The sequence below is a fragment of the Bubalus bubalis genome, chromosome 8 (assembly GCF_019923935.1).
Source record: "Bubalus bubalis isolate 160015118507 breed Murrah chromosome 8, NDDB_SH_1, whole genome shotgun sequence".
NCBI lineage: Eukaryota > Metazoa > Chordata > Mammalia > Artiodactyla > Bovidae > Bubalus > Bubalus bubalis.
Window position 1 is genome coordinate 113,176,249 of NC_059164.1, and position 18,224 is coordinate 113,194,472.

General features: G+C 59.8%; 1 protein-coding gene across 9 annotated transcripts in view; it reads left to right on the forward strand.

The window, feature by feature from the left end:
• AGAP3 (ArfGAP with GTPase domain, ankyrin repeat and PH domain 3) overlaps nucleotides 1-18,224 on the forward strand; it is a 56,499-nt gene that overhangs the window by 17,239 nt on the left and 21,036 nt on the right. For 3 of the 9 annotated variants that reach the window (XM_025291820.2, XM_025291823.2, XM_025291827.1), the window contains exons 2-8: nucleotides 12,644-12,702; nucleotides 12,962-13,049; nucleotides 13,262-13,347; nucleotides 13,509-13,650; nucleotides 14,075-14,209; nucleotides 14,338-14,465; nucleotides 15,981-16,139. In XM_025291820.2, coding sequence (XP_025147605.1) covers nucleotides 12,644-12,702; nucleotides 12,962-13,049; nucleotides 13,262-13,347; nucleotides 13,509-13,650; nucleotides 14,075-14,209; nucleotides 14,338-14,465; nucleotides 15,981-16,139 — 797 coding nt within the window. Of the gene's footprint in view, nucleotides 1-10,367; nucleotides 11,284-12,643; nucleotides 12,703-12,961; nucleotides 13,050-13,261; nucleotides 13,348-13,508; nucleotides 13,651-14,074; nucleotides 14,210-14,337; nucleotides 14,466-15,980; nucleotides 16,140-18,224 lie in introns of those variants that run through there. The other 6 variants (XM_025291826.3, XM_025291825.3, XM_044947065.2 and 3 more) reach the window with 6 other exon arrangements.

An 18,224-nucleotide genomic window follows, 5' to 3' on the forward strand; every position in this document is an offset into this window, starting at 1 on the left:
TGTAGACATTAAAAAAAAAAAAAAAAAAAAAAAAAAGGAAGCAACCTGAAGGTCCTCAGTAGGGGGAATGGCTGGATGACAGATGGAACATACATACCATGAAATATTGTGAGGCTTTAAGCGTGAGTGAGGCCCATGCCCATGGGCCGGGGATGGTTGCCAGCCCATTCCATGAGCAGCTGCTCCAGCTGCCCAGGCTGGGCGTTGTGGTGAAATGCTAAGTCCAGGTCCTAGCCTTGGGGCTCTGGTAGGGGGAGGGGACACTCATTCTGGAAGCTTCCACGTGAAGGAAAGAGAAGAGGGCAGAGGACCAAGGGCAGCTTTCTAAGCATGTTGTGAATGTGCTTTTTTTAAAAGTGATGATATTTTCAATTTTTTCCCTCCTTTATTTCTTTGCACGGTGTCTTCATTGCTGCATGGGCTTTCTCTAGTGGTGTGTGGACTCCAGGTTGCCGTGACTTCTCTTGTTGCAGAGCACGGGCTCTAGAGCGCCAGCTCAGTAGTTGTGGCTTACTGCTCTGCAGCATGTGGGATCTTCCCGGACCAGGGATCGAACCCGTGTCCCCTTCATTGGAAAGCGGATTCTCAACCACTGGACCACCAGGGAAGCCCCAGGAATGCACTTTTATACCCCCAGATAAAATTCTAAAAAGGTTGGCAGAGTACACATTTATTTGACTAGCCCCAGCCCGCTTTCTTCTTTCAGGTCCCACAGACCTGGGTTGGAAAGCTCTTGGGAGCCCTGCTCAGGCTGTGCAGTGACCCAGAGCAGCTGCAGATGGGGGACTTGGGGCCTTCAGGGCCGAGGGTTCAGCCAGGAGAGTGCAACAACAACCCCCTCACCCCCTGTCTTTCTCACTCACCAGGTATTTCTTCCCTCACCCAGCCCTCATCCCTCACCCAGCCCTCATCCCTCATCCAGCCCTCATCCCCAGCTGGAACAGTCTTCCATTTCCTCTGTTTCATTTTCTTTGTACAAAAGTAGTATATTCTCTACAGACATTTTAGGAAACAGGGTGAAACACACATTTCACAGACAAATAGAAAGAAACAGAAAAAAAAAAAATCACTGCAGGGCTTAACTGCCAGAGTTGGCCTCTGTCATCATTTTAACATGCTCATTTTTCCCTCTGTTTTTTAAGACAGGTCCATGTTCCCTGGTGACTCAGCTAGTAAAGAATCCACCTGCAATGCGGGAGACCTGGGTTTGATCCCTGGGTTGGGGAGATCCCCTGGAGAAGGGAAAGGCTACCCACTCCAGTATTCTGGCCTGGAGAATTCCATGGACTGTATAGTCCATGGGGTTGCAAAGAGTCGGATATAACTGAGCAACTTTCACTTTCTTTTCACTTTCTGTGTTACATACAATTTTGTATCTTACTTAAAAAAAATGATCATAAGGGTTTCTGCTTTGCTAAGTAAAAGTCTCTGCAGACATTTTATTTCATTATTAATTTATTTATTTTCTGGCCGTGCCACCTGGCACGTGGGGTATTAGTTCCCTGACTAGGGATCGAACCCGAACCCCAAGCACTGAGTCTAAACCACTGGACCACCAGGGAAATCCCCCAGATGCTATTTTAAATGGTTGTGCGATGTCCCACCGTCTGCAGACACAGTCGCTGAAGCCCTCACTTCTGTGTTGGTGGACACTCTGGTTCATATCACTGTTTCAGAAGTGCTGGACTTCTTTGGGCCTCAATCTTTGTGTCCACATCAGGGGGTCTCTGTTGGAGCCCCTGTGGCTTTCAGTGTGAGGAGCAGAGGGCTGAGCTTCTGGGGAAGGGGACTCACACGCTTGCTAGCATGGGCCTCACAGACACAAAAGTCATGCCTGTTAAGGGTTTGGTAGGCGAGAAGTGGAACTTCATTTTTAATTTCTGTTTCTTTAAGTCCTAAGTGAGAGTGAGCAATTTCCATGTAAATCGCCCATTTGTAGTTGCTTTACTTTGTTAAGATTTTATGTTTTGTTTTGTTTTTTTTTAAATTGATGTCTGTATGCTTTGCATGTTGGTGTGATGTTAACCGATTAGCATAGTCACATTTTTTATCCAGGTGTTGATTTCCCTCTTGGGGGTTTCCCACATGGCTCGGTGGTAAAGAATCCATCTGCCAATGCAGGAGACACGAGAGATGTGAGTTCAGTCCCTGGGATGGGAAGATCCCCTGGAGAAGGAAATGGCAACCCACTCCAGTGTTCTTGCCTGGAGAATCCCATGGGCAGGGGAGCCGGCGGGGAGGGGTTTCGGGGGTGGGGAGGGGGTGGGGGCTGGGAAGGGGTGGGGGGTCGGGGGCTACAGTTCACGGGATCCCAGTCTGACACCGCTGAGCGACTAAGCACAGCACAGCATAGTCACATTTTTATCCAGTGGTTGATTTCTCTTTAGCTGTATATTCTCTTAGGGTTTTTTTTTTAAACAACTTTTTATCATTTAGGACTTCATTTTTATGCCATGAATCTGTCGATCTCCTCTCTCTGTCCTTTATATCCGAGGAGCCTTGTTGCAAATGGCATCTCTCAGGGCCTAGCACAGCGCCCCCTGCAGCTTGACTGCAGCTCCACAAAGGCAGACTCCATGGCCAGTGGGCTCCCCTCTCCCACCCCACCACTGCCCGGCCAATCTGTGCTGGGGGCGGGGTGGGGCCCGGTGGTTGCGGTGGGGGGCTGGTGGCTGAGATCCGAGGCCCCAGGCTTCAAGGAGGAGGTAGGCTGAGTGAGGCAGGCACGCAGAGGAGCACGGATGAGGGTGCCCAGGAGAGAGGTGGAAGGGACCTGCCCTCGTGGGGTCTCCAGGCTCAGGATAGACGTTTGAGAAGATGGTTTGCAGGGACCCCTCCCCCTCTGCCCTGCATGTCATCCGGCTGTGGCTAATGACAGACCGAGGGGAGGGAGGGGGTCCAGCGGGGGCTCCTGGTGGGCTCTGCCCGTGGCGTGAGTTCACGAAGCAGGGCAGCTCTACCTGTGACCTTGACCCCCACGCCCTTCTCATCTCTCAGCCGATGGCCGCGTGGGGAGGCTGCAGTCGGCCAGGCAGTCTCTAAAGCTCCCTCAGAGGTGGCCTCCTGTGAGCCCCACGCGGTCACCAGGGTTCCCTTGCACTGTTTCATGGTGATGCTGTGGCCCAGGGACCCAGGCATCGTAGCTAATTGCCTGGCAGGGCAGGGAGTTGCCAGCTGAAGACGGACAGGGGTAGAATTAAGAGGAAAGCCACGTCTCCGATGCCACTGAGCGTGCACAGGCCAGGCCTCTCAGCCGCCGTGGAGATGCGCCTTGTCACCTCCTACCTGCCCGGCGCCCTCAGGTGCGGTGCATCCCCCCGGCTCCAAGGATGCGAGAAGATCCTGGGCAGTGCAGGCACCTCGGTGGACAATGACCAGCTCCACAAGGTCATCTGTGAGCTGAAAAGAAAGAACATCCCAGACATCATGGCCCAGGGTGTCAGCAAGTTGGCCAGAGCACCCGCTGTCCGGGGACCGTGGCTGTCTCCACTGCCCTAGGATCTGCAGAAAGACTAGAAGGAGGAGCCAGAGGAGTCGGACATAGGGTTTGGCTTATTCTACTAGAGTCCCGCTTCTCTGCAAATAAAACCCTTTTACTTTAAAAAAAAAAGAAGAAGAAGAAGAAAGCCTGAAACTGCCAGGTGCCAAGGCTCTGATTGCCATTCCCAGTCACTCTGTGATATAAGCAGACTGGTGGGACTGGGAGCGCTTGCTGGTGCTAAGCAGAAAGTGTGCATTTGAACCGGCTGCTTGGGGCTGGACAGTGGAGCCCCTGCAGGGTGGTGGGGACAGAGTGTTGCAATGTAGGCCCTGCTTTTTTATCCTCTGTAATGGGAATTCAGATGCTTTTATTTATTTACAGCTTTATTTTATTGACATAGTTGATTTACGATGTTGCATTTCTGATGAACAGCAAGGTGATTCAGTTATACACATATAATCTTTTCCATATTTTTTTACATTATGGTTTAGTATAGGATATTGCATTGATATTGATCTTCCTCTGGAGGAGGAAATGGCTACCCACTCCGATATTCTTGCCTGGAGAATCCCCACGGACAGAGGAACCTGGCGGACTGGGGTTGCAAGTCCATGGGGTTGCAAGGAGCTGGACACGGCTGAGCGACTGAGCACACACACCTTGAATATAATTCCCTGTGCTGTTCCCTCGCTGTTTATCCATTCTCTATATATGATAGTTTGCATCCGCTAATCCCAAATTCCCATTCCTTCCCTCCATCACCCAGAATTCAGATGCTTTTAAACTTTGGTCCATTAGACTCTCAAACTACCTGAGTCTTTATTCTTAATAGTGTACACTTACCCTCAGCCCCCCTTTCCTTGAGACCCTGAACTTATACATTTGTATTGGAGTTCCCAGGTCGAGGAGCAGTCCTCTGTCATGCAGCAAAAAGGGTACAAGTATTTGAATACTGTATTGCGTCTCCCCTTTATTAAAATCTTTTACTTCTATTAAAAAAAGATGAAAGCAGACCTATGAGCATGTTGATACTGCTGATAAAGGAATGAAGAGCTACCAACTGAATACATTGTAGAAACCTGTTGGACTGGAAGAGGCAGTTTTTTAGCTCATGGGATTCAGCTGGACCGTTGTTCAGTTCTGAAGGAAGAGAACAACCTTTAAAGACAGATAAAAATGCAGGACACGTGTCTAAACTGGGATGAGAAGGCTGAGTGCCTCGAGGGGGCGTGCAGTTTGACCTTCTGAGGCCAGAGTCCCCTCAACCCACCGCAGTGAGGCTCACCCCACCTTCAGGGTCGTCGGAGGGTTCTGAGGGATTTGGGGGTGCATGCGGTGTTCCTGTCCTCTTTGGGGGAAAGCTGTTGAAAGGCAGCAGACTTTTCTCGGTGGAACACATGGTCCTCAGTTGTGATGCTTCTCAGCAGGGAGCTATGTCTTATCTGTCTGGTCTCCCTCGGGGTTTTAGGGTGAGGTTAGGAGGCTGGTTTTTCCGGTAGTCATGTATGGATGTGAGAGTCAGATTATAAAGAAAGCTGAGCGCCGAAGAATTGATGCTTTTGAACTGTGGTGTTGGAGAAGACTCTTGAGAGTCCCCTGGACAGCAAGGAGATCCAACCTCTCCACCCTAAAGGAAATCAGTCCTGAATATTCATTGGAAGGACTGATACTGAAGCTGAAGCTCCAATACTTTGGCCACCTGATGCAAAGAGCCGACTCCTTGGAAAAGACCCTGATGCTGGGGAATACTGAAGGCGGGAGGAGAAGGGGACAACAGAGGATGAGATGGTTGGATGGCATCACTGACTCGATGGACATGAGTTTGAGTAAACTCTGGGAGTTGGTGATGGACAGGGAAGCCTGGCGTGCTGCAGTCCATGGGGTCGCAAAGAGTCGGACACGCCTGAGTGGCTGAACTGAACTAGGAGGCCAGTAGGGGGCATACAGAGGGGACTGAGCCTTGCTCAGACTTGGTGGACAGGAAGAAAAATGAAAAAAACCGCTGTCGAGTAGCTGGCTTGCTGCCGGAAAGCCTGTTTCCAGGCGGTCTTCGATCCTCCCAGCTTTCCATGGGGGAGGGGACACAGTCCCTGGGGAGCTCTCTGACTCCAGGACCTAGCAGCTGGGGCAGAATTCCCTGGGGGGGTCTGGGAAGGGTCTCCTTTCTCTGTGCTGGGCCCCTGGAGTCTATAGCACCTGTATGTTTTTTACATCCCTCTTAAAGTTCTCGGTAAAGAATCTGCCTGCCACGCAGGAGACCCAGGTTCAATCTCTGGGTCGGGAAGATCCCCTGGAGAAGGGAATGGCTACCCGCTCCAGTATTCTTGCCTGGAGAATCCCATGGACAGAGGAGCCTGGCGGGGCTGCAGTCCATGGGGGTCGCAAAGAGTTGGACACACGACTGAGTGACTAACAGTCGAAGTGCTAAGGAGGATCCTTGGCTTGTAGATGGCTGTCTTCTCCCCGTGTCTCTTCACATCATACTCCTCTGTGCGTGACTCTCTGTGTCCAAATTTCCCCTTTTTATCAGAACACAAGTCATAGGGAGTGGGGCCCACCTGAATCCAGGGGGACCTCATCTCAGGTAATCCCATTTGCAACCACCCTATTTCCAAATAAGGTCACACTGTCAAGTACCAGGGGCTAGGACTTCAAAATACAGATCTAGGGGGAACCCAGTTCAGTCCATGACAGCTTTCATCAGATTTTCAGAGAAAGACATGATCCAGAAGAGCCTCGGGATCTTTGAGGTCGGCCTCTGTGGTCTCTTGGGGAAGAGACGGAGGGACTGGTAATCCACAGGCCTGAGCTAATGGGGAACTGGCTCCCGGGACCGGAGAGAAGAGGGTGCCTGTGTGTATAAGCACGGCCTGGGGCCTGGGGCCTCCAGCTCAATCCACAGGCCCGAGCTAATGGGGAATTGCTGAGGTCTCCAGCTATATTGGTCACCTGCTGCGTGCCAACTCGGTGCCAGACCCTCCATAAACACATCACTGCACAGCAACTTCAGTTGGAAGGGGGATTATCCCCGGTTTACAGAGACCCCCCCCCCCCCCCACTGACATTCAGGGGACTAGACAGACGCGGAGCCAGTAGCTGCCAGAGGCTGAATTTGCACCCAAGTTTTTTTGGCTCCGGAGTACGTGTCTTGCCATCACACCCCTGTCCGTCTCCACTTTGGATCTGATCTCGACTGCGATTTATCTCAACAAACTTTCCCAGCCAGGGACCACTTTCTTCAGTCTGCCACCCTCCCCACAAGGGGAGCAAAAGCCAGGGTGTGCAGTTTATGCTCAGCAGCTAAGACGAATGTTCTTCATTCCTTCATTGACTCGTTGATTCATTCAGAGAATCACCACGTGCCACCTGTGTGGCCCTGTTCATCTCCCTTGGCTCAGCAGTCAAGGGGCTTGATGGACCCGCATGGCCGGCCACTGCCAGGGTCCCTGCTCCTTCCCAGGAGGCACAGCTGGCAACCTCCTGGGCTGCAGGAAGATGTTTTGCTGCCACCTTGTGGTCAAGAAGACCCCAGCCGGCTGTCATCAGGAAGCTCACCCTTGCTGGGCCCCGAGAAGGACCTCCCCAGGCTCCTTGGCTCAGTGGCCTCAGCTGGGCGTGCCTCCACACTTATCAGTGGATCATCCGGCAAATATTTGAGAGGGACTAGGTACAAGGTTCCATGGGATTCCCGGGCCCGAGGCCGCCCTTCTTCCTCCCACCATGGCACTACCCCTCTGCACAGCATGCCTTTACAGGGGGTTTCTAATTCTCCTGAGACATCCTGGGTTTCGTTGTCCCCACCGCCCCCAGGCCACAGCCGCACACGCAGGCGCCCTCTTCTCTCAGGTCCCAATACCCAGTCCAGCACACCCAGCTCTAGAGTCGGCTCTTCTCCTTCTGAACTGCCTGTGCTCTGGGCTGCTCATTGCTCAGCCTCCAGGGACCCCTGTCTGTTCTCACCCAGGACCACACCCAGGAATGAAAGAGACGGCGTCTTCAGTTCCCCCAGAACCTTCCGTGGGGTCTCTGTGCAACAGATTTAGCCTGGCATTTCTGATGACCTTAAGCACCAGAGAACTGACACAGGAGCTAGCTTTATGGGATTTCCGTTTGGTTGGTGTGGCCCTAGCCTAGAGCTTTTTAGGACTGCCCTACTTTCCTTTCGGAGAAGGCAATGGCACCCCACTCCAGTACTCTTTCCTGGAAAACCCCATGGATGGAGGAGCCTGGTAGGCTGCAGTCCATGGGGTCACTAAGAGTCGGACACGACTGAGCGACTTTGCTTTTGCTTTTGCTTTACTTTCCTTTGGGTTGTGTTGAGTGAGCTGTTGGCTGCTTCTCTTTGGAGTCGAGTCTTGTGAGACGGAACACAGAGACCTTGTCCATGACCAGGGGCGGTGGCGGTGGCTGATGCCAACAAGGAAGAGAGGTGTGCACCTGCCCTGATCTCCTTTCTGGGGTCTTTGTCTGAGCTGTTTATGTGCAGGCTGGTGCCCTTCTCTGTCTAGTCTCCCCGAGTCAGGAAAGGTTTCTGGGAAGAAGTAGGAAGGAGTCAGCCAGACGAGGAAGAGGAAGCTGTGCCAGGTTTAATTCTTTATGGCTCTGCTGAGGCTTCATTGCTGTGCCGGCTTTTCTCTACTTGCGGGGAGCGGGGCTCCTCTCTAGCTGGGATGTGTGGGCCTCTCTTGTTGCAGAGCACGGTCTCTAGGGTGCACCGGTTTCTGGAGTTGGAGCACTTGGGCTCAGTAGCTGTGGCGCACGGGCTTAGTTGCTCCGAGGCATGTGGGATCTTCCTGGGTTAGGGATGGAACCCGTGTCTCCCGTGTTGGCAGGCGGATTCTTTACCACTGAGCCAGCAGGGAGGCCCCAGGCTCAGCATTTTGCTTGGACCAATTCTGCAGGTGCAGTGGGAGCTCAGAGCTGGTGTGTCCTCTGAGAATGGAAGGTGTTCTTTCACTTTCTGGCCTGGGCACGGCTGCCTGCCTTCCTGGAGCCTGTGTGTGTCTGTGTGTGTGTGCATGTCTGTGTGTCTCTCTGTGTCTATGTCTCTGTGTAAATGTGTCTCTGTGTTTGTGTGTCTCTGTGTCTGTATGTGTATGTCTGTAAGTGGGGGCCTTTTACTCTCCTGTTCCATCCTGCTGCTCTCTGCCTGAGGGTAGCCAGTTGGGTTCTAAAGCAGCTCACCCCCATTGGGCACCTTGTCCCCTGTCCCCCTTTGGTGCCCATTTGCCTTTGATAGCTGCTGTCCTGTGCATGCATTTTCATTGGCTAGGGGAGAGGGTTTGGAATGAGCCGCCTTATTCTGTGGGAGAGGGGTCATCCCATATGTGTGCGTGAGAGAGGGCAGACAGACTGATATGAACAAAGACAGGGAAGTTCAGTGTGTGAGGCTTAAACTTGGGAACGTGAGTCAGGATTCCTGCGTTGCATTCTTGTCTCCACGCCTGAAGGATCCTGGGAAGGGCTCTTCTGCAGAACTGACTATTATGTGGGGGAAATGTACCCCAGAGAGGAAGGCGCCGTCCTCATCACCATTAATAACCAGTCCCAGGAAAATACGGAATCACCCCCCAGGGCCCCAGAGATCCAGCCCGGGACTTGGAAGTTTCCAGCTCGAGGTTCTGCAGGAGCACCCAGGATGGAGGCCCTGCCTTCCTCAGGCATTCCCCCACCCCAGCCCCCTCTGGAATGTGCCACTTTTATCTTGTACTTTGCTTCTGACCAGGACCGTGGAATTCTAAAGCTGAGAGGGACAGATATGTTGGGAGTTGGGCTGGACTGGGGCTGGAGCAGACCTGGGAGTATTATGTCTTCAGAGGGAAATGCAAGCCCCCTCAACCTTGCCACTACCTAAACAGGTTTGTCCTGATCTGCTTGTGGTCCTTGTGGATTATGCTAAACTGGCCCATCTCCAGGACCCTGGAGAGGAGGACTGACGCTTAAACGGTTAGTGGAGAGCACAGCACAGCAACGACCTGCCCTCTGCCCCATCCTGGAGGAAGCCCTGCATTTAAGTGCCTGGGGCAGCCCACGAAGGGTATATGTGCTTGGAGTCAGCTTCCCACGAGGTCTGCAGTCTGCAGCTTCACCTCTGCACAGCCTCTGGACAGGAGGAGGGGGACCAGTGAGCTGCAGGAGCCGGGAGACTTCAGGGGCTCAGAAGTGAGTCGCTTGTCCAGAACGATACGGTTCAGGTCCCAAGGTTATCTTCAGATTTTCTGCTGCCCTTGGGCAGGACAGCACTTATCCTAGTCCAGGTGATTTTATAGTCTTCAAGGAAGAAGATAGCCTCAGTCATTAACAGAAGAGCTGACTGAAACAACCAGCAACTCGGATTTTCAAGTTTCCCAACCTCAGACTGAACCAAGAGCCAAGACAGGATCACCTCGTTCAGGCCCTGTGTTTTCCAGATAAGAAGCCCTCAGTGTAACTCCTGACTCATAATTTAAGCTTTTACCAGCTCCCACCCTGGTGGATCATCTGGTTCTTCCCTGGAGAAAAGAGCGAATGGCCCGCTTCTCTCCAAAACGGAGCCCAGCGCATGGTGTGCCCAGGACTGTTATTTATTTGGCCTGCTCTTAATGACAGCTCCTCTCCTACCTGCCCCAACTGAGGAGGAGCCCTGGGCTGGAATTTCCTGTTTTCTGAGGGCTCGGGGGCCCCGCCGCCGCCGTTCCCGGGTGTTCCAGGCCAGGCTTGCCGCCTCTCTCGGTGCTGGGCTGGCTCCCGGCCTCTCCAGGTCTGGGCTTGCCGGCTTGCGAGGTGGAGGCGTTGAGGGACTCAGTCGGCCGACACCAGGTGCCCAGAGGCCGGAGGTGCGTGCGCCCCGGCCGCGGCCCCGGCCCGGGCCCAGCCCCGCGCCCCTCGCCATGGGCCTGGCCCTCGCCCGCGGGCCCTGAGCATGGAGCGGGGCTGGCCGCCGGCGGACAGCTGCAGCCGGGAGCGGCCCGCCGCCTGCCGCCGCGCCCTCAGCGTCTGCGACTCGCTGGACCTGCACGGCGCCCCGGCCGACCGCGCCGCCTCCGCCCTGCAGGCCGCCCTGTGCGCTGCGCGCGAGCAGCCGGCGCGGCCGCGGAGCGTGTGCTCTGGCGGCCCGGGGCCGCCGCCGCCCCCCACCGGCGCCCGCAGCCTGCTGCTCGGACTCCTGCGCCCGCGCCTCGGCCGCCGCGGCACCCCCGACGGCCGCGCGTCGGCTCCCGGGCCCGTGCCCAGCCCCGCGCCGAGCCCCGCGTCCAGCCCCGCGCCGGGTCGCCGCAGCCGGCCCCGGGGCGCCCAGGCGCCGCGGCCCACCAGCATGACGTTCCTGGAGGTGAACCGCCTGGAGCTGGCGGCCGAGGCCGAGGGCGCGGGCGCGGGGCTGGGCCGCGCGGGGAGCTCCGGCTTCCTGCGGGGCGCCTCGCTCTGGAGCAGCCAGCGCTGGCAGGTGCTGCGCGGCGGCGGCGGGCGCAGCGCCCCGAGCCCCCGGCGCGGCCTGTCGGCGCTGAGGAAGAGCTTCAGTTTCCGCCTGCGCCGCGGCCAGGAGATCCGGCGCGCCGAGTCCGGGCTGCTGCCCCGCGTGCGCACCCGCAGCGACGGCGACGCCAGCTCCCTGGGCGCCTTCCCCAGCCGCCGCGACCTGCTGCTGGGCACCGAGGCCCCGCGCGCCGCGCCGGAGGCCGGCCGCCCCCGCAGCGCCGCCGGCCTCTGGAGGCTGCTCACCAGCCGCTTCCGCCGGAGGGAGCCCGCGTCCGCGCCCGCGCCGTCCGAGCCGCTGTGGAGCCGCCGGGCGGCCGCGGCCCCCGGACTCCTGGGCGCGCCGAGCGGTAAGGGGGAGCGCCCGGGCCTGGGTGTCCTCTCCGGTTGGAGCCCGGGCTTGAGGGCGGGTGTGAAACAAACCGGACACCTACCAGGAGAGGTGGGCGTGCCGTGAAGGCGAGCGGGGGGCGGGGGGGTCCGCCAGACGGGGCTGGACCAAGTGGATCAGCGCCCGGCAGGGTCTGGGGTCGCTGTTGGGTCTGGAGACGGTGGCTGTGGCAGAGGCTGGCTTCCAGGTGGGTCCCGGGAGGGCCTGCCTCCCGTGGCCCTAGCGAAGTGGAATGAGAGCGGAACGGAAGGGCCCCTTTTTCACTTTTGGAGACCCAGGAAGGGGCTCCGGGACGGATGGGACTCACTCGGAGCCCAGGCCGGCTCTGGAGGGCGGGGAGGACTAGATCAGCAGCAGCTCTAGCTCCCAGGTGAGGCTCTAAGCTGCCTTTGCAGATGAGTTTAGGGACTGGACCCGCGCGTTGTAACTACTCTTGGAGGCAGCCTGGGGAGGGGGCGTGAGCCCCGCCCCCCAGAGCCTGGTCCCTGGCAGGGGCTCTGGGTAGCGCCCGGGTGAGGCAGGAGCTGGGGATGGACTTGAGAGGAGGAGTGCTGGAGGCGGATCTTTGAGAAAGAAAGGGTGGCTGGCTCCTGCCAAGGAGGAGCCTGGGGAGGAGGGCCGGCTGGGAGGGGCAGACAGCTCCCTGTTGGACCGGCCTCTCACCAAACAGGGCCAGGTGAAGGGCTCCGCCCTCTTTGCTCACCAGGAATGTAGTGGGTGGCCCCACCCTGCGAGGGTGAGCTGTTCCTACTGGCTGCAGAGGCGGGCCCCCAGCCCAGCCGAGACCCACTGGAGCGGCCGCTCACCAGGCGGGGGCGCCGGTAGGGCGTGACTCAAGGTAGTAGCTACCCACTCTCCTGGAGCGGAAAGAGGAGGGATCCGTCTGTCCAGGCCGGAGAACTGAGGGCTGTCACCCCGCTGTTCTATTCTCAGAGAGCATTCTTGCTGCTCTCTAGGGAGCTAGGGGCTTCCTGGAGGCCCTGGTGGTGGTAAAGCACCCGCCTGCCAGTGCAGGAGATGTAAGAGAAGCGGGTTCAATCCCTGGGTGGGGAAGATTCCCTTGGAGGAGGGCATGGCCACCCACTCCAGTATTCTTGCCTGGAGAATCCCCAGGGACGGAGGAGCCTAGCGGGCTACCATCCACGGGCTCACAGAGCGTCCAACACGACTGAAACGACTTGAGCGTGCGCAGGAAACTAGGACTGAGGGTGTTTTCTGACTGTGGCCTCGCAAAGGGGCCAGGTCGTGGAGGCCGCCGGTGCCGGATAGCCAAGGGGCTGTGCCATCCCAGCCCTGACGGGTGGCCTTCTCTCCTGCAGACTCCTTTGTGAACAGCCAGGAGTGGACCCTGAGCCGCTCGGTGCCGGAGCTTAAAGTGGTGAGTGAGTGGGAAGCACAGGCAGCCCTGGGCTGGGGGTGCGGGCTAGAGTGGTGGGCCGGCGTGACTCCCCCCGACCACCCCGGCTTCCAGTCCCCTCCATCTCTAGGCTCGGCCTCGCCCCGCACCCGTCTCTTCCCTGTTTCTCTTGCCTTTCCCATCCTTGGCGCTGGGCCGTCTCCTCCCAGGTGGATCAGCCTGTCCTGCCGTGCCGTCTGTCTGTCCAGCCCTCTGATCGCTGCTCCTTCCTCTCCCGCAGGGCATTGTAGGGAACCTGTCTAGTGGGAAGTCAGCCCTGGTGCACCGCTATCTGACGGGGACCTATGTCCAGGAGGAGTCCCCTGAAGGTGAGCGTTAAGGGGCCGGCCCCGGGACCTGTGGCTGCGCTCTGCTCGCCCCGTCCCTGTCTCCCGCTGCCTGTGCGGGGGGCTGCAGCCCCGTGTCTCTCTCCATCCTCCCGTCTTCTAGCTGTGGGTCCCTTCTCTGTGTGGCCACCCCTCCAACCCCCGCTGCGGGCTCACTGTTGCGGCTTGGGGCCTGACCGCGCACTCTGTCCTAGGGGGTCGGTTTAAGAAGGAGATTGTGGTGGATGGCCAGAGTTACCTGCTGCTGATCCGAGATGAAGGAGGCCCCCCTGAGCTCCAGGTAGCCCTGGCCCGTGGTGCCCCCTTTTTTTCGAGGTTCCCAGCTGGGACCCCTGCAAGATCGTGTGCAGGGCGGCAGGGGGTGGGGTGGGGGTGGCAAAGTTCACCTGTGCCCAGGTGAGGGTGGTAATTCTGCTCCGCCCCCCCACCCCCCACCCCCAGTTTGCCGCTTGGGTGGACGCAGTGGTGTTTGTGTTCAGCCTGGAGGATGAGATCAGCTTCCAGACGGTGTACAACTACTTCCTGCGCCTCTGCAGCTTCCGCAACACCAGCGAGGTGCCCATGGTGCTGGTGGGCACACAGGGTGAGCGGGCCTGCTCGCTGGGGCGGTGTGGCAGCTGTGGGTCCCTGTGGGCCGGCATGAGAAAGCCTGGCCCCCTACCACCCTCTGCCCTCCTGGCGCTGATCCAGCCCTTCCGGTGGGCCACCCCCACACCCCCACTGTGAGCAGGCACCTCCCCTCTGCCCCCTACACAGCCCCCCGGCTGTGACCCTGCCATCTGTGTGATGGCCGTGTCCCGCAGCACTCTTTGAGGTGGACACACAGGGGGCTGGCTCATTTCCACTCAGTGAGTCGGCGGCAGAGTTGGAACGAGGCCCAGACCCCCGTATTCTCGTGCTCTGTGGCGTCCACTACCCGGGCTCTCGGCCCACCCCACCCTCTGGCCACACGGCCCAGCATCAGCCGGCTGAGTTAGCCCCCGACTCCCCCACTCCGTCTCCGACAGACGCCATCAGTGCCGCGAACCCGCGGGTCATCGACGACAGCAGGGCCCGCAAGCTGTCCACAGACTTGAAGCGGTGCACCTACTACGAGACGTGTGCCACCTACGGGCTCAACGTGGAGCGTGTCTTCCAGGACGGTAACTCGGCGGGTGCCAGGCGCTCCCCCGGAAGGGGGTCAGGCAGGCTCTGCGGAGGGGGGAGTCGGCTCTAAGTGGGGTTTCCCCCGCCTCCCCAGAGGGGTCATTGACTCTGCTGTCCCCTGCAGTGGCCCAGAAGGTAGTGGCCTTGCGGAAGAAGCAGCAGCTGGCCATCGGGCCCTGCAAGTCACTGCCCAACTCCCCCAGCCACTCGGCCGTGTCCGCCGCCTCCATCCCGGCCGTACACATCAACCAGGTGCGGCCAGCCTCCCGCGCTCCCCGCACCACATGCCCATCCCACCCCGCCGTGGCCCTGCCTCTCCATTCTGTCTGCCTGCCTGCCTGTCCCTGCGCGTCTGGTCTCCCCACTTGCAGATGGTTTGAAAGCACTGGCTCGGGTCCCCTCAGCCTGCACACCTGGCCTGGCCTGGCCCCCCACCTGTGCCCTGCAGTCCCTGCCCTCCCACTCCCAGCTCCCCTCGCTGCTCCACACGTCTCACCCTGCAGCTGCCGCCGCCTAAGCATTTGCTCTGGTCAGCCGGGGTTAGCGCGGGCTCAGTACCCACCTCCAGAGGAGTCCCTGGAGGCCTGCCCCCTCCTCACCTGCTGGCCCCTGTCCCTGTGTTTGCATTTAGAAGAGCAGCACTTACCCCACAAGGGCTGATGGCCTTTGTGTTGCGTGGGGTCCTTTGGCGGGGGTGCCTGAGCTGGGTCCTGCCGTGTCCCTCCCAGATTACCCCCTGGACACCTGCCCACTTGCGGGGCCTACCGCCTGGTCAGTTCTGGGCCCTTGACATTCGGCCCAGGGCTTCTGTAACTGTGTTCCCGGACTCAGTCTCCCGCGCTGCGGAAAGCCCTGGGCCAGCACAGGTGTGCATGCTGAGCGGTCAAGTCTACACTGCTCCTTTACTTCTACCAAGGGCTGTTGTCTTTGCAAAGCCCTCCTGGCCCCCAGCGTCCTGACGGCCTGGTGGGCTTTTCCAGGGATTGCCTCCCTTTACAGCTGTAAAAGATCTCAGGGCTCCCCTGTAAGAAAGGGAGAGCCGTACACAGGTCTTCTCCACCGTCTCTGAGCCACCTGGCCTTGTAGCAGACTCAGCTGTGCTCAGGGACCCTGTACCCTTCTCGGGGCGGCAGCTCGGGTGTTGGCCTCGGACCAGAGGAGGCTGCTGGGTCAGGGCGCGTCGTCTACTTAGTGACCATCCGGTGGGTGGTCAGGGGTGGCCTTGTCACGCTGCCCATGGCTCCCGGAGCCGCCACCAGCGGACACCGCTGTGTGTGTATCCCGCCGTCCTCTGCTTCCTCCGGTCAGCAGCCTTAGTCGCCGTTCACTCCCCGCCCAGCCGTCCTCCTCCCCGTATCTCATGCCCTGTCACACACAGCCTCACCCTCCCCCCCACCGCCCCCCTCCACTGGTGCCCTGAGCCCCACCCAGCCTCCCGAAGCCTCCGTTCTTGCAGGCCTGGGGAGCTCATCCAGGGTGACCTGTCACCTGGTGTCACGCCCAGCTGTGAGCCAAGACTCCGCAGTCTTGTTCTCTCCCGGCCCCTGCCCTTGACTCCAGTCCTTTGCCTCTGATTCAGCTAGGGGCCCTAGGCAGGAGGTGGAGGGTGGGCAGCCCAGGGCGGTGACCATGGGGTCCCGCAGGCCTCCAGGCCTTTGCTGCCCGCCTCCTGGGTTAGCCTCTGTAGGAACGGGCAGCCCCTCTGCTCTGCCCTGCAAGCCCCAGGCCCCTTGGTGCGGCCGCCCTGAGAGCCCTCTCTGTTCTCAGGCCACGAATGGCGGCAGCAGCGCCTTCAGCGACTACTCGGCCTCAGTCCCTTCCACGCCCAGCATCAGCCAGCGGGAGCTGCGCGTGGAGACCATCGCTGCCTCCTCCACCCCCACACCCATCCGCAAGCAGTCCAAGCGGCGCTCCAACATCTTCACGGTACGTGCCCGCCCCTCCCGCCGCCGACCAGGCAGGGCCGAGCCCCCAGCCTCCAGGACACTGCAGCTGCCCTCTCTGCATCCGCACAGACACGCGCTGCTCCCGGAGGGAGCTCCGTGCAGGCGCCCCCCACCAGCACCCAGACTGTGACCCTCGGTGGGCTCCATGCAGACGCCCCCCACCCCCCTAACCCCACATCAGCACCCAGACTGTGATCCTCCTCTGAGCCCGTGGGGCCGCCCCTCAGCACAGCCACACAGAGACCCTCCTCCCAGCCCCTCAGGGCTGTCCTGGCCAGCTGGAGGGCTCTTTGGACCCGGCTGCTCTCTTAACTCCGAGACACCCTGGATCCCGCCCTCGTGGACCGAGGCCCCGGGTGGTTGGCCCAAGGCCGCAGGAAGCGGTAGATGGCAGAACCAGAGCAGGTCCAGGCCTCCCAGTCCGCCTGCACCCCACCCACCCCCGTTCTTTCCATTCCACCGCGCTTCCCCACCCCCTCGCTGCTGCCATCGGCCCAACGAAAGGCCCGGAGGTCTTTCCCCAGGCCCCTGTGTCTCCCGAGTCCTGCCTCGGTTTCCCACCCCACCAGCCGCCCACCACAGGCTCTGATCTCAGCTCCTTCACGCAGACCCCCAGCCCAGGGTCCTGTGTGCCTCCTGCCACTAGGGCCCTGCCCGTCACCTCTCGGAGGCCCAAGCCCGCGTCTGGCCCGCAGACACACTGTCCAGCAGGGGGGCTTGGCAGGACCCTCCTGGGAGTCGTGGGCCTGACGAGGCGGGCGTGCCGCCCCGGGCGGACCCGCATGGGGAGATCACCCTGTCTCTCTGCGTCGCTCCTCATCCCGCTCTCCGAGCGTCGGGGCTCGGGTGTCGGTCGGTTGGTCCGGCCCCCGGCCAGGGTCAGGCCCCGGCCAGGCCCTCAGGAACCCAGCTCAGACAGAGCCAGTGCTCCCCAGGCCTTGTCCCTGCATCCTCGCTGTGCGCGCTTCTGCCTCGTCTGCCTGCCTGTCCCGTGCGGCCCTGCCCCGCGCCCTCCATCCTGCTGCTGCCGTGCGTCACCCGCCACCCCCAGCCCCGACCCTGCCTGGACTCACAGCTTCTCATCTCTGTTCACGCCTGCTGAGACACACAGCGCCCCGGGCTGCCTGCTTGTGCGTTAACCCCCCTGCGGCCGCCGTGGGGCCCGTGGGCGCCTGGGTCTACAGTGACTGCCCTCTGTGCCCACGGTGCCCGCTCGCTGACGTCTTGCCCACCTGCTCCTCTCCCCCCGTCCCTCCCCTCCCGCCTTCCTCCACTGTTTGCCCAGCGCCTCCGTGCGCCCCGCCGCCTGCTCCTCCGCGCTGCCTTCACGTGCCCCTCGCCGCGCCCGTCCTCCACGGCACAGCTGCCCCTCCAGGCCTCTTTCATTCTCTCCATCTTCACTGTGGCGACCTGATTTTTTTTGTTTTTTTTTTCTCTCCATCGTTTCCATGGTGACCTCACTTGAGCCATTGTCCTTGAGGGAGCCTCCAGACGTGCCCATGTCTCTCGAGGTGCCTCTCGGGACCTCCCCTTCTCATCGTCACTGCTGGGGGGGGAGGGTGGAGGGTGGGCGGTCCCCCCCTCTTGCCATCCTCCGGCAGAGCTGTGCCTGCCCCTGTCCCACTCCCATGACTTTCCCGCTGGACGTGCCGCTGACGTCCCCCTGGTCTCTCCCCCGTGACTTAATGTCCTTGTTTTGACACTCCTCACCCTGGTTCCCATCCTGGGTGGGGTGCACACCCCATGCCCCCTGCCCTCCTCTGGGCTCCCAGGGGTCCTTGGGTGGTTGTAGGGTGGGGGGCCTCTCTGCTGGCCAGCCTGGCTGGGACAGGCCGCATGTGAACCCCGCTCCCCACGACTGGCTCTTCCGTCTGGGGGTGCAAGGGGCAGAGGCCACAGTGCCCAGGAGAGGCCCCCGGAGGGCAGGCGCTGGTAGCAGAGACGTCCATGGGCAGTACCCCGGCTCTCCCTGCTGGTCTGGCTGCGGCCTCCATGGCCTGCTCCCTGGCAGCTTGGAGGAGCCGGGGGAGGGACGTGGGGCCTGGAGCGCAGAGCACGCCCCCTC